The sequence below is a fragment of the Daphnia magna genome, linkage group LG7 (genome assembly GCF_020631705.1).
Source record: "Daphnia magna isolate NIES linkage group LG7, ASM2063170v1.1, whole genome shotgun sequence".
NCBI classification, from domain to species: Eukaryota; Metazoa; Arthropoda; class Branchiopoda; order Diplostraca; family Daphniidae; genus Daphnia; species Daphnia magna.
Genome location: NC_059188.1, coordinates 10,567,222 through 10,581,529, shown reverse-complemented (window position 1 = coordinate 10,581,529; position 14,308 = coordinate 10,567,222). Strand labels below are relative to the sequence as shown.

The window sequence follows — 14,308 nt, the reverse complement described above, 5'->3', positions numbered from 1 at the left end:
TTGCTGCTGCTTTTTTTGTTGTTGGTGCAAAGACGCAAACCACTGGGCCAACCCCCTTCTCCCAGTTGGGGCTTTATATGTAGTGTTGATATGTTTTAGGGTATACAGCCATCAGCTATACCTGTCCGAGTGTAGGTCTCGTTCTCTTCAGTCGCTTCTGATCGTCGGTGTTCATTAGTCGCACATTCCATCCGCTTTGCTCTGTCAAATTCAGTTTTCGCCACTTGATTTCGTGCGTTCCACACGTTCGTGTTATTTTCAATAGTGTCCCAGCAGTTTGTGATTATCGCAACATGTTTCTACCTGTGATCGTGTCATTGGTGTTCATCTGTAGTTCAATCAACGGTGAGTTGCGTCGTTCGTGTGTCCCAAAAGTTTTTGTTTTCCCCTTTTTTGTTTTTTTGCTGAGCAGAGGAATGAATTACAATTTGCTTCAATTGTGTGTTCACAGCATCAAATGAATTAGGATTAAGGACTGCAACGTGCCAACAGGATTCGCTGACAAGGTGTACCGATCCGCTCAAAGTCCTGACCAACAATCGAGACCTGGGCTTTGCTGCTTCCCAACAGGAACTCAACACGCTCTGCCCGTGAGTTCTTATAGTTAACTATATATCTTAACTTAAAAACGTGGGTGTTCTATTTCTTTATTGTTTGACGATGTTGCAGCCATTCATTTGGGTCTCAAAATTCGTGACGTAGTCGCTACATTCGAATAAGAAAACCTGCTCCGGTCAACATCTTCTTGTGTCCAGAAGCTAAAAACGTGATTGCCTATTATATGAAGAATCAAAGCCATACGTCTAACTGTATAGCATTCTTTCACAATCGTTTGAGGCTAAACTCTCTCGGTCATCGTTTTATTTGAATGCTATAGAAATTCGTGAATTTCAACAGATTAACCAGTTAAACTGAGATTTGTTGTTGATAGCCATCTAGTACTCAGTGTTGTGTACGCAAAACTGAAGATATTACGTGGAATTAGGTGCGAAAGAAATATGACAGCGCCATCAGATAACGGGACGTCTAAACAGGTGATGGGAAACAATCAGGTTGAAATGATCCTAGCAAAGAAAACGTGCTGATGCCTTCTCTATTCATAGCCGGATAATGCGAGAGCATTGTTGCTGTTGGCTTACAGCGTTTGTTTTCGTTTAAAAGCCGTTCCCCCGCAGTCCAAAAAAGCTGGCAGATAAATAGCAGCGTGAACGAAAAAACCAAAAAGATAAATAGGTTGACTTAGAACATGTGCAGCGCTGAAGGACGATACCCCTTGTTTTCCTCGAAGAAGAATACAGGTGGATTAAATCAGGCGGAAGCCATTAGAAGAGTGCGTAGACTCACGAGAGGTGTGGGCCCGTTTTGGCCTCTTTAAATCGGACACTTTGGCAGTGTTCCAAAAAGGCGAAGGATTCAAAAGAAGGAAAAGGCACTAGACGCACTTAAAGGCGATTTGTAATCGTTCGAATAAAAATAGAAAACATGTACAGAAATGCTTCACACTTTAGTTTCCAAGTGTTGCACACGTGTGGGCCGCCATATTTTCAGTTACTCACGCTACGTGACCGTAAAGGTCTCGTGCATTTTTTTCCCCTGCCCACTCGAATTGACTCATTTTTGGAATAATTTAAGGAAACTAATCGATGGTTTGAGATGCATCGATAACTTCACTTCGCGCTGCTTAGATGCCCAACATCGTGAATTCTTCCACATGCTCTACGCAGGCACCAAACAGGTCATCGTCGATCTGTGCGAAGACGAAGATTACCAGAAAGGTAGATACAAATCACCGTTGCTGCGAATTCCATCTGATTAAATCAATTAACATTTGTTGTTTTGTGAATGAATGCAGAATATCTGATGCACGCTCCGTGCATGAGAGACGTCCAGTCGGGCTACGAACGCTGCGCCGTTGAATACCAGAGTCACGTGCGGGAGCATAGCGGCAATAATAACAACGGCGCTGGCGCAACACTTGGCGGCAGCAGCATCGCTGACGATCCGGTTGAGAATTCCAAAAAACTCTGCTGGTATATACATTTTTTTTTCTTTCATTAATAAAAACAACAAACAAAAAATCTCCTCTAATTTGCGACGTAACAACGTACTTGACGCCTGTCACGGTACAGTTCGTTCCAGAATTACATGAAGTGTTCGCAGTCAGTCGTTGCCGGAAAATGCGGAGCTCAAACTGGTATTCATCACGCACGAAATGCCCATTAACATATTCATAACTCTTGAAATGATCCATTTTTTACAGCTTCATTCACGCGAGGATTCCTCGACACAATGGCCGGTCCTTTGATTCAGGTATTGAATTCTCTTGTATTTGAAAATAAAATTTGCATATGAATAATTGAAAAAAACCAAAAACAAATTAGGGTTACTGTCTGAGTTACGAGCCCGGAACGGAGCACGAAATTGAATGCGAACTACCGACGTCCAACGATGCGTCGTTGACTTCGTCATCGACCTACAATAACTACGAGGCTTCCGAACAGGCCCTGGACCGCAGTGACGGAATCGAGGAGGAACGCAACGTCGACGAGACGGAATTTGTTTCTTCGCGTCAAAATAATCAACAACAACAACACGCCACTGGATCGTCTTCGTCGTTGTTGTCGTCTCGAGGCGTCGTCTCCTCATGGCCCCTTCTCACTGTGCTTTTACTCACGTCCGTCTCCTTCCTCCACTATATTTAGAGCAGCCGTACGTCATCTGTTTATTATATAGTACACTGTATTTAAAATATTTTATTTATATCGAAAGAGAGACGCGACACAACAGCGACATCTCGGTGTGTATGACCATTATAATTTAAGTAGAGCACCTTTAAAAATAAAACTTTGATGATGATGGATTGGTATACCATGGGGGATGGCATATTGCAACACTCTTCTTAAAAATTTCCTTGATTTGTTCTGAAAAAAAAATTATTCAAATGATGGACAATGTGGTAACCTAAAAATACATGAGGATATAGCACAACGACGTGTATACGAAAGATCTTTTTAAAATTGTGATATTCATTGAAGAGGCCACACCCTTTTGCGTGCGAGAAGCTCTCGGCAGGACATGTGTACAGTATAGCATATAATAGAAGAAGCCAAAGACGTGTGTAGACCTTTTGGTCCACTTTTGGAATCGGTCCGGGTTTAATAAACACATTCAAGTTTTCTCTCCTACCCCGTTTTTCGTTCTCTTTCGTTTTTACTACTCCGCCTCACCTTTTCATCTGGTTCTTTCTCCCATCCATCTATATGCTTTGGCGTCGTTTAAATAGATTTCCTCTCGTGTGCACCACTCGAAAAGACTTTGTGAGTCCGTGCCAAATCGGCCCCCCCAATAACATCCCACTCTTACCTCCCAAATACATCACCCGTCCCCCCCAAAAGCGGCTATACTGATCCTAAAGATCCTGTCCTAAGAGTCTCAGATCAACTGCAACCTCCAGCCCTTCTCGGTCTCGCTCAAATCGTTTTTTTAAGTCTTCATTCCCGTGCAGAGTTACAGTTTCGAGTAACATCCATCCCCAGGGCCGTTTCCCACTCATTTTTGTGTGAAATATTTTCACATTCGAATCATTCGCAGAGCGGTTTGAATCACAAGTCCCAATCCGTCCAGCAGTAAAAATGAACAACCCGGAGCACGCCCACGCTAAATCTCTGATCATCAACTACGTCGTCATCATTCTGCTGCTGTCTCTTCTCTGGCTCCTCTACGAAGGGGTAAGATATCAATTCATCACACGTGCAATTAGACCAAAAAGTTTTGAAATTAACTGAAATTATGTTTTGTTTTTTTGTGTGTGTGTGTTTGTGCTGATTTTTCGTGTTTAATTAAAACAACGGTGTGTTTAAATAATAGGCGTTTTAAGAGAAAACAAATGATTTTCACACGCGGCGCCATTTCCTCACGTCATCAGTCATCACTTTCTTTCACACACAATTTCTCTCTATCTATCTCCAAAAAATAAAAAAATAAAAATCGTGTTGTTCGTTTTAAGGAAGGATATCCAGGTAGTACATTTTGATCAGTCAGCCAGCAATTGCAACCCCATTAGCCGCAAAATGTCCTCGATCTAAAATTCTTCTTCTTCTTTTTCTTCTTCTCTTGGCAAAAGAATTTCTTTCGCACTGTCTCAGCCAAAATGCTACCAGACAAAACAAGAAAATCGAATTACTCGCCTGTTACTATCTGTCGTCTGGCCTATAAAAACAAAACAAAGCAACAAAATGCCTTTGAGACGCAGCAGCATGGAAATCTCTTAATTAAGAAGCATGGCTTTTCTTCTACCTGTCGCTCAACGTCATCAGACATTTATTTTCTTTTTGAGGGGATCGCCAATTTCACAGCAGAATGAATGTTTAATTTCTCCAGCAAATGGCACCCCACCAGGAAAATGGACGACAACGAAATTAAAGCTCCGCCATGTTTTGTTTTTTTGGTTTTTATTTTAAAGCGCATTTATCTGAGTTATGTGTCTTTTGTCAAGAGCCAAAATAAAAAATAAAAAAAAGTCGTAAGGGAAGGGGTTGCTCTACACAGGGACGGGGCGTTACCGGGTGGAGGAACAACCAATTTAGCCCAGTGAACGGGTTCTTCTTTTTCCTGCACCATCATCATCTTGTGTGTGTGTGTGTGTGTGCTTTCGGCCCCCAGAACTACTTTTAGAGCGGCTGCCACACGTGCCACGAGAATACTTTTCAACACGATCGTCAGTTGTTGAACGAGCACCGCCTTTTCTTGCGCCCTGGCCCCAATTTTCGGGGCGAAAATCCCTGAACCGGAGAAAAGCAGCAGTACTGACTAGCAAAATGTTTATTGTTTACTTTTGGTGTGATTTTGTTTTTTTGAAGTAAAGAAATATTTAAAAAAAACTGCCCATTCCAGAAAAGCAAACTCGGCCAAAAAAAAAAAAAAATTCAAAAACAAACAGAAAATTGTAAAAAGCAAAAACATGGGTACGCGTCTGATGACTTTCTGGCGCTTATTTCGGGACCGCAACTGCTCCATTGGCTAAGTAAAAAATAGAAAAAAAAAGGGTCAAACAGCTGCCACTTTGGCTCGGAAATGTCATGCACACGAGGATATAATCGTTTCTTCTCTATTTCAACAAGAAAAAAAGAAAAATTAGTAACCCTGTCCCTTAACCGACAACATTTTTGACTCTTCCACTTTGCATGATGGATATCTGCTGTCTTAACGTAAGCTGATGCTGCGCTTATTCTTCCTAGTTCTCTTCCTCTTCTCGTTGTTGGAAACAAAAATAAAAACAAAGCTGAATTTCTAAAGATAGAAACTGGGCACGAAAAACGTTTATTCTTTTCTCTGCTTTCCAACCATTTTTTTTTTGTGCGTGAAAAATTGGAGCTGTTCAAGTGGATCGTTACGTGTCGTCCGTGCATCGTTCACTTCTCTTTTCATTTCCTTCTATTATCGTTGCTGCTTTATTTGTGGCGGGAGAATTTCAAATATTTTGAAACTATTAATGCCGTTGTTCTCTTTGAATGTAGATGTAAAGCAGTTGCGCGTACACCACCACGAAGAGGGTCTTGGGGGCATCAGAGGGACAAGACCGCGTAGTTCATTTCCGTTGACTCTTCCGCCAATAACATGGGTCAACTAGAAGGTAACAAAAAACAACACGAAACGTCACGCCGTTATACATACTTCATCGGCCGGATTCTCTCTATTATACATGCCTTGATTTTAGCGTGACTTCCTTTGAAAATGATACGGTCGGGAATGCTGTTATCAATTCGCATAACATTTTTTTTTTTTTTTACCTTTTATTTTGGAATTTTCAAATTTTTCTTAATGAATTGAACTGCCCCCTTTTTTTTCTGCTCTGAATGTCCCCTTTGACTTGATGTGTCTCTCTCGTATATTTCAATAACTGTTAGACAGTTCTTCAATGCCCGACATCATTGAGCTCCGGCAGCCATCGCACTATTCTTTTCTCAACTGTACACGCCTCAAATAAAATTTTAAAAACAAATCCCACCTCTGTCTTCCTCCCCTCCTTATCAACGCATGATGACCCAACAGTTTTTATTGTGCGTTTTGTTTGTGTTTCTTTAAGCTCGCAAACAAGACAATCACAGTTCGTGTGCAATTCTCTCGACTGCTTGTAAAAAAAAAAAAAAAAGAAATTTCCTCCTCTTAATTTACGATGATGAGTGGCTAAAATCGACAAACAGGGCCAGAAGACTGTGTTCTTCTTTAACGTCATCATTAAGAAAGAAAAAAAAAAGGGGGAACTTTTGGCTTGTCTCTCTTCGTTTTCTTTTCATCTCATTTCCCCTATTTTTAGTTATAGACTCAGTGTTTTCGACAACTACTGAACATTTCAGTTTCTATTTGTCCCCAGCCTGATGAACTATAAAACCTTCAACAAAAAGAAAGAACAATTCAATCACAAAATTCTATTACTATATGTATGCAACAATACACACAATGTCTCAGTCCGTGTTCTTTATTTGCGTCCTGTCTTAAAAGACTGTGCATATACTAGTGCCAAATGTCCATCATCGTTGGTCAGGGTTTTTTTTTGCAAAAAAAAACAAACAGTCTCAGTTGTATTAGGTGAGACTGCCTGGCGTGGTTTGCATGTTTTTGCATCGGTCGACGTGCAAAAGGGCGTACGTGATCGACAAATATAGAACCGGACACAGAGCTCATCGTGTGCAAAGACTTTCTGACTATTAACTGTTTACGAGCTGGGTTTTTCTAACCAGCCAAATGACTTTGGTGGGTCGGTTCACAAACGATCTTTGTGGAATGGTTCAACTTTTACGATGACATCCAACATCAATCACTGCTGTGCAGGTCAACGTTGATTAGTTAACTTGCATCTCCGTTCATTCTTTTCAAACGAATGAAGTTGAAAGAGTTTGAATCTCACACATCGTGAGAGCTGTGCAAATAAATGTAACACCCAACAAATATTCAGAAAAAAAAAGTTTTATTGTAATCATGACATGCATAAATCCAAAGAGTCGCCAGTTACATGTAATGAACTCGTATAGGATCTGCAAAACAAATTCAAGTCCGGTTGAATGAAATTATATCGTCGTACGCTGGGGGACTTTCCGTGTATTCCGAGCTCGAAAATATTATCGGTTGGTACGATGGTGGCTGACGTGTTTCTCCCCCGGTTTGAGGCAATTCATTTTCGTTATTCCGTTGGCAGGAAAGTTGTTGTCCCATTTGTCCTGGTTCTCGGTGCCACATGGGCAGAGGCGTGACAGGGATCGAGCCCGTTTGACTGACAATAATTCTTCCCAGGACGTCGTTCCAGTAATATGGAAGCCCAGGTTCCTTTCCCCATTTCATCCAAATGAAAGTGACACGTAATATTATCCAAGCTGTTCCAGCTCCGATCAGAAAACCAATCAACACTTCACCCCAATTCGCCTCGTTGTAGTGTACCGTGCTGAATCCAGTGAGCAGGGCCATCGCAATAAAAAACACCTGGCTAAAGATGTTTACGTATCGACGCGATCCTTTCCAGGAAAAGCGATGCTCAATGAAATATACGGCAGCAAACATCAGATAGCCTTGAAGGGTCACACATGTCGGAGGGAAAGAATACCCGGCCCGCCTCCATTTTTGAGGCAACGTCGTGCAAGTGACATTAATGTAGCCAGCATCGCAAAGCATTCGATGTTGTGGTTTGCAGGCACTCACGAAATTGGGGGCTACTATTCCGAGAGAGTAACTCAATGTAAACGTGGTCAAAATCACGAAAAGAAACCCAATCACCGCCACGCTTATCCAGCGTATCAAGAGGATTAAAGGAGCGATTTCCAGCGAGTCACTTCCAGGAAATGTGAGGCCGGCCAATTGGGAAGTCGCTCTCATTTCCATCACATGTTAACCATAGGGTTAGAAGGGACAATACACAAATTACCGTCAATAATACCGCCTTTACTATAAATTCGTTTAGTGGCAGATCGTAGTATGCAAATTCCTTTGGGTGGATGAGGGCAGGATCGTTGCACTTAATCTTGACTGGGTTTGCCTGGAGAGAGTCGCCATATCTTTCGACAACGCCGATCAAAGAGGCTTGAACGATGATCAGGGTGAGAACTATGATCCAGCTTTTGTTTCGCGACAAAAAGTTTTTGATTTTTTCCAAAATCATTTTTATTTTATGGCGAAAATCGATTGTGAATTCCAATTCAATCACCGTATATGAAAACAATCCAGCAAAACGTTGTTTGGCAATGACAATTAGCGATAATATTTCGCATTTTTTGTTTAAACAATATAATTGGATTACTTTTTAAGTTTCAATCTCCTTAAGTTTATAATTAAACGAACCAATTTCAAAAGAAATTACTAGGATTTGATAAAATGATCTACCTTGTTGGTTTGTTTTTTCAATTTTAGCCTTCGTCCTGTTATGCCTGTTAGTGTTAGGTCATCATCGTTCTTGTATGTGCAAAAGCAAAACGATCAAACCGATCTGCCATCTACCCGGTTCACTCGGGGCCGATTCTTGGAGGAGGAGTTTCGTTATTTCGTTTTTAGAGCCTCCTTTAATACAAAGCAATAGCTAACTGCCCATCTAAATGGCGGCTTCGTAATTTTGATTTCGCACCTTTTCAAGTAAAAGCAAATTTTCAATGTTTATTTATGTTGGTGACATTGGTATTGTGTTGTGAAGCACTTTTTGTATTACCACATTTTAAAAAAATAGGTTCTGTAACTGTTGTTAACAATATTTGGAACTTCGCCATGTTAACCCTATCCGAGTCTTAGGAACACCGACCAAAATGTTTTTCTTATCAGACTGCATTGAATTCATATGGTACTGTTGTTGTCAGAGCCATTGCTGATTCATCATAATCTTTATCTAATCAGAAATGTGACTAATTTTGTTTCTAGGTAATTTCATCACCTGATAGCTTGATAGCTTGGAACTGACTCAAGTTTCTGAAACTTAGCTGCCAACAAGTGTGTGATCCTTGTGGATATTTCACTTATTAAAAGTATAATCTAAATGGCAGAAAGTACTAGTGTAGCTCATTTAGAGCAAGATCTCAAAAAATTACTGGGTATTACTTCAAGTGCCAATGTCCCAACACCATCACAGTCAGCACAAAATTCGGCTTGTCGAAGAAACCGGAAGGTTGTTTCTCAGCCTGAAAAATCAGATACTTCAGCAACCAAAATTATAACTAAGGTTTCTAGAGGAAAAAATAGTGAGTCAACTCCAGACAAAGGACCCCAAAAGCCTCTGGCTAACCAAAGAAAAGAAGTTTCTCACAGCGAAACTTCTTCTAGCACCAAACCTATTGAAAAGTCTGTAAAAGGAGAAAATGCATCAGCAAATCTAAAGGATGATAGTGCACAAGAAAAAAAGAACAATGTTGCACAAAAACATCCATCAAGACAACAAATTCCAAATGAGTCAACCTCCATTTCAGGTTTCATGCGTGACCGTCGTTGGCATCAAGATGACCAAACTACGAAGAAAGACGAGAGAGTCTTAAGCAGTAATGGAGAAGAAATTCCACAGAATTGGCGCCAACCACCTAAAAAAATTAGCCAAGTATCTCGCAAGGTGACGCCTAAGGAGAGTAACTCATCTGCAGGTGAGCAGAATAGCAGCAAACGTGCAAACCTGTCAGAAGCTACTGTGGCCGACAACGTGAACGATGTGTCGGAAGGAACAACAAAAAGCGGTATGAAAGATGATAGACGACAAAAAGGAGCGGGGGCCAAGGCCAGGACCACTGAAAAATTTCGTGTTAAGAAGGATGCTTTAAAAAAAGAACGTAATGAATTAACTTCTCGTTTGATCTTAGAATATAAAGAAGTTCCCAAACATCTTTTGGAATCCAACTACCCCGTAGGAATAGTTCCATCTTGTCCACCTATTGACTCGGCTGCTCTATCCAATGGTGAAAAAAATGGCGCGGGACCTGTCTCAAAAGATGCTGAAAAAACCCATCGTGATGAACTTCCGCAAATGACTAATCAAGATGGAGAAGAGGTGGTCCGAATAGTGGTCTTGCCGACGCCACCTCAACAACAACGAAAGAAAGGAGTCAAGCGTGAGAAACAGGAAGCTCCAGGAAAGGCGGAAAAGGATAGGTCCAGCAGTAGTTCTTCGTCTTCAAGTGAAGAGGAAAAAAGACCAAGGCCTAACACAGTCCAGCAGCCTCTGATATTCAATATACACAGACCTGAATTGGAGATATTCCGCAGAAGGGGTGTTCTCCCACTGAAGCACATTAGCCCGAAATTTCCCAGGGCCATTTTTCACTGTCGGTTATGCAGTTTTCACATCAGCAGCCATACCAGAAGTGTACCGTCACACCAAAGACGACCGACACGTTCGACTTCAGAAGCAAGAAATGAACCGCCAAACAGCGTCGTTGATGCCTTTACCAACCCCTGAAATCGCCGATGTCATTGAGCAGTTCGTCGAAAATATATACCACTGTTCTGGTCTAACCAAAGGGGATCTGAAAATCCGTAAATCTGCTACAGAGTTCCTAAAAAACATGATAGAAATGGCTTTTCCAGGATTTACTATAAGGCCCTATGGTTCTATCATCACAGGTTTGTAAATTCCGCCTACACAAACGAATCGCGAACATACTAATGTACGATTCATTTTTTAGAGCTTGGACTTCGAGCTTCAGACGTCAATGTTGGTTTGTTAGAAATCTCTCCTGATACGAAGAAGGACGGATTAATTATCATTCAAGTTCTGTCCTGGCTGCGAGGTCCCGCATCTAACACGTTCCGACACATCAGCGACGATTTGAATTGTCGAACGCCCGTCATCCACTTTCGATACGAGCAAATGGGCATCACGTTCGCTATGGTTGTTGAAAGCGAAAATGCCTATAAAACAACTCTTCTTTTGCAACAATATCGGGACATAGATCCACGTTTTGCGGTGCTAACCGTAGCGTTTCGCACCTTCGCTCGTATTTGCTCTCTCGACCAACCGGAATTGGGCTCTTTGCCTTCGCATGCTTTTACCCTCATGGTCCTGTACTATTTGCAACAAGACCGTGTTTTACCCGTTTTACACCAACTGAAAAAAAGTGACAGGGAAGACGACTATATGAGTAAGTCGATTTTTTTTTTCTTAATTTAACTGATAGAAAATCAGCAGACTTAACTATTTTTCTTTCTTAGCTGCTGCCGAGTTTCTTCAAATGAAGAAAAGAGGCGAATGGGTACCCAAGGATTTGACTCTAGCCCATCTCTGGTTGGGCCTTTTGAAATTTTATGCCTACACTTTCACGAACAACGAGCATGCCGTCTGTGTCCGCTCTATTGAGCCATTGTTGCGTTCAACAAAAAATTGGGGCAATCGTCGTATCGCTATTGAAGATCCATTTCATTGCAATGTCAATATGGGCGCATTTATGTCGACCGCTCAAGCATTTGAATTTTTCATTGATTGTATACGCAACATATTTCATTACTTTTGGGTCCCACAAACTGCCAATGGACCGCTGTTTGTCCATTTACTGTTGCCTGGTGAAATCAACATCGATGATCCCCTACAGTGTACTCCGGCGGAAGCTGTAAGAAGAATGACAGCGTTGAAAAAAGAAGATGTCAAATGGGATTTTCAACCAGAAAAAATCTTACTTTCGAAACGTCTGCCAGTTATTTGCACTGTTTGCGGTGCTGATGGACACACGAAACAAAAGTGCACCGAGCTGGAAGTGCCGGACGTTGGCTTCATACCGCCACCGGATTTCAGTTATTTTGCTCTCTTAGACAACGTCTGCTGGAATATCTTTCGCAACTTTGCTCAAAGGGAGGTGGATACCGCCAATAGGTACGTTCAGCTTTCGAAAAACAAATTTCCTAAAGCAGTTAATAACTTGAGCATATATATTTGTTTTTACAGGAAAACTATCCAAAAAGAGCTTGAAACGCATATTCGCGGTGACTATCCGGATGCTGTCCTGTCCATGTTTGGATCATCGTGCAATGGTTTTGGATTCGCTGATAGTGACGTGGACCTTTGTTTGACATTCGATTCCAACGAAGACGGCAAAGTATTCAACTAAACGAAATCATTTGTTCAATATTTCAACGAACGGGGTCACCTCACTTTCTTGCAGGGCATAGATTTCGTGGCGGTCGTCAAAAAGTTGGCCAACAGTTTAAGACGTAATCGTTTCTTTTGCGACATTATTCCCATATCATCAGCGAAGGTTCCCATCGTTAAATTGCGTCACAGACCAACAGGTTTGGAGTCGGACATTTCGTTGTATAATCAACTTGGTCGGCGGAATTCACAACTTCTCGCAACCTATTGCGCGATTGACTCGCGCGTTCGGGTACGATGCCAAGTTAGACGATTCAGTTGCATCAGATTAACAGTAACGTTTAAAAACCATTACTTTAGATCCTGGGTTACATGACAAAATTATTAGCCAAACAATGCGAAATTGGTGATGCTTCCCGCGGCTCGCTCTCTTCTTATGCATACACTTTAATGGTCATTCATTACTTGCAACAAGTCACACCGCCTGTTATCCCCGTTCTCCAAGAGGTAACTACATGTTTTGATTGTAAAAATGATCGGTGAAACTAAAGTACCAATCTTGTTGTAGATCAAGTTTGAGGGCCCCGACAGGGAAAAGTACATTGTCGAAGGATGGGATACGTGGTTTTTTGAAAATGCTGAAGATTTGGTATGTCGGTTGAGTAGAGTGGGTAAATGTTTTTGTGATTCATTATTCAAACCCCATAGGGAAGAGTGTGGCCGCATCATGGTACCAACCGCGAACCACCCTCAACATTGTGGCTTGGATTTTTACTTTATTATGCCAAATTATTCGATTATCGCTTGCAAGTTGTCTCTATCCGACAGCTAAAACCGCTTTTCAGGCTTGAAAAGATGTGGACTGATCGTCCAATCGCAATCGAAGACCCCTTTGACTTGAGTCACAATCTGGGATCGGGAGTATCGCTTCGCAGTAAGTTTATTCCCCATCATAAATGTGAAATAGTAGCCATCAGTCAAGGATATTTTTCCTAACTGGAACCTTATCTCTTAAAGTGGGTGCTTACATCCGTCGGGTATTCGTGACCGCTCGGAGGTTTTTTCAGACTCCCGTCAGAGCACTGCCCCCTCATTTTTCGTCCTTGGAGGTTTGAGATTAATCAAAGCGTGAAATTCCGGCTCGAGAATAATTTATTTATCTCCCCCTTTGTATAGGAATATCTGTTCAACCCCAAAGTGCTGATTGCCACCGGACCACCACCAAACGATCGTGGATGTTTAATTTGTGGCAAAGTTGGACACAAGGCCAAAGAATGTGATAACAGGGGAAAGAGGAACAGGGGTCAAGATCAAAACCCTCCCCTGCCAAGAGATAATCCGCAGAATGCGGCACAGGAAGTACATAACAGAAATGTGCCTCAGCAAACAATGAATCGTGACAGAGGTCCTCACCAGATGAACCGATACAGACCTCAAGGATTTCATCAGATGAACCGTGATAGAGGAGGACCAGTACAACAGCATCAGCAGGCCAATAGGCATAGACCTGTTCGACCAAACCATAGACCTGGGATGCCCCAAAACAGCGGGGAACGAATCTTTACGGCTAGACGACCAACTGCAGATCCCAATCAGCCATAATTAGGCGTATTAGGTTGGTTTTGATGAAGAAAAAAACCCTAAGATTTTAGACGGAGATAAATTCTACGGAAATTCTGTAATTTGGTTTCTTCTTTTTTTACAATTGAAAAAGAGAAACCCTATTTTTCTTTTTTTTACATTATGGTTTAAAATTTTTCTTGACAGCTGTCACTTAACACACCGAACGTTTGCTACCGTTTTCGAAATTGTTGATGAATATGATTCTTTTCAATTGTAAATACTTTTTTAATACATTGGGGTATGACCGACCTGCCCATATCGTGGCAGAGTCTAATTACAATTTGTTTCTTATCAGGTCACCTTGGAGACCCTTGTGATGTTCTGTGTGTATTTCGAAATTCTGGTCACATGCGTCTAAAAGCAAAGTTCAAATGAAACTTCCCCTCAAACATATCTGGATTAACACGTTTTTCTCGTGTAGCTTTATTTGCTACAGCGTACCATTTTCGTGCTGAAAAGGGAAATCAAATGAATGGTTTTGCGACGTTGTAGGATACGAGATAAACAACCAAAACATATCAGATGTCATATTTTATTTTGACTTTTGTATGTTTTTGGTGTTTTCTTTTTATTATTTTCGATTAAAATTTTGTTTTGGCATGTAAACAAACGTGCACAGAAAGTCTGAGACATGGACGTTGCACATGA

At 41.4% G+C, this 14,308-nt stretch overlaps 3 protein-coding genes across 4 annotated transcripts; 2 read left to right on the top strand and 1 right to left on the bottom strand.

Annotated features, from left to right (window-relative positions):
• The first annotated feature begins 208 nt into the window (after nt 1-208).
• Nucleotides 209-6,470, top strand: LOC116926247. 2 transcript variants are annotated; one of them, XM_045176160.1, is made up of 9 exons: nt 209-345; nt 452-590; nt 1,633-1,775; nt 1,853-2,030; nt 2,130-2,194; nt 2,261-2,310; nt 2,382-3,728; nt 3,868-4,019; nt 5,517-6,470. In XM_045176160.1, the coding sequence occupies exons 1-7, from the start codon at nt 294-296 to the stop codon at nt 2,700-2,702; spliced, it is 948 nt and encodes a 315-aa protein (XP_045032095.1). In that variant the 5' UTR covers nt 209-293; the 3' UTR covers nt 2,703-3,728; nt 3,868-4,019; nt 5,517-6,470. The 2 variants fall into 2 exon arrangements, with proteins under 2 accessions (XP_045032095.1, XP_032788970.1); XM_032933079.2 differs by lacking the exon at nt 3,868-4,019.
• A 480-nt stretch (nt 6,471-6,950) lies between these two features.
• On the bottom strand, nt 6,951-8,007 carry LOC116926244 (phospholipid phosphatase-related protein type 5). The gene has a single exon (XM_032933076.2). It carries the CDS (start codon nt 7,870-7,872, stop codon nt 7,048-7,050), a length of 825 nt encoding a protein of 274 aa, XP_032788967.2. The 5' UTR covers nt 7,873-8,007; the 3' UTR covers nt 6,951-7,047.
• Nucleotides 8,008-8,493: 486 nt separating this feature from the next.
• LOC116926235 (terminal uridylyltransferase 4) lies at nt 8,494-13,940 on the top strand. The gene is given in 13 exon segments (XM_032933059.2): nt 8,494-8,616; nt 8,708-8,818; nt 8,896-10,309; nt 10,311-10,578; nt 10,641-11,096; nt 11,167-11,821; nt 11,894-12,044; nt 12,111-12,329; nt 12,398-12,544; nt 12,606-12,686; nt 12,746-12,971; nt 13,055-13,146; nt 13,214-13,940. Coding segments are annotated over 11 exon segments (4,020 nt in total). The 5' UTR covers nt 8,494-8,616; nt 8,708-8,818; nt 8,896-9,010; the 3' UTR covers nt 13,640-13,940.
• Nucleotides 13,941-14,308: the final 368 nt, after the last annotated feature.

What these genes read in the sequence shown, in the direction of transcription:
- LOC116926247 (XM_032933079.2), top strand. Translation starts at nt 294, where the DNA reads ATGTTTCTACCTGTGATCGTGTCATTGGTGTTCATCTGTAGTTCAATC. An exon ending in GAACTCAACACGCTCTGCCC is followed by an intron (nt 591 to 1,632) that starts GTGAGTTCTTAT and finishes GAATAATTTAAG; the next exon opens with GAAACTAATCGATGGTTTGA. An exon ending in AATTCCAAAAAACTCTGCTG is followed by an intron (nt 2,031 to 2,129) that starts GTATATACATTT and finishes GTCACGGTACAG; the next exon opens with TTCGTTCCAGAATTACATGA.
- LOC116926244 (XM_032933076.2), bottom strand. Translation starts at nt 7,872, where the DNA reads ATGGAAATGAGAGCGACTTCCCAATTGGCCGGCCTCACATTTCCTGGA.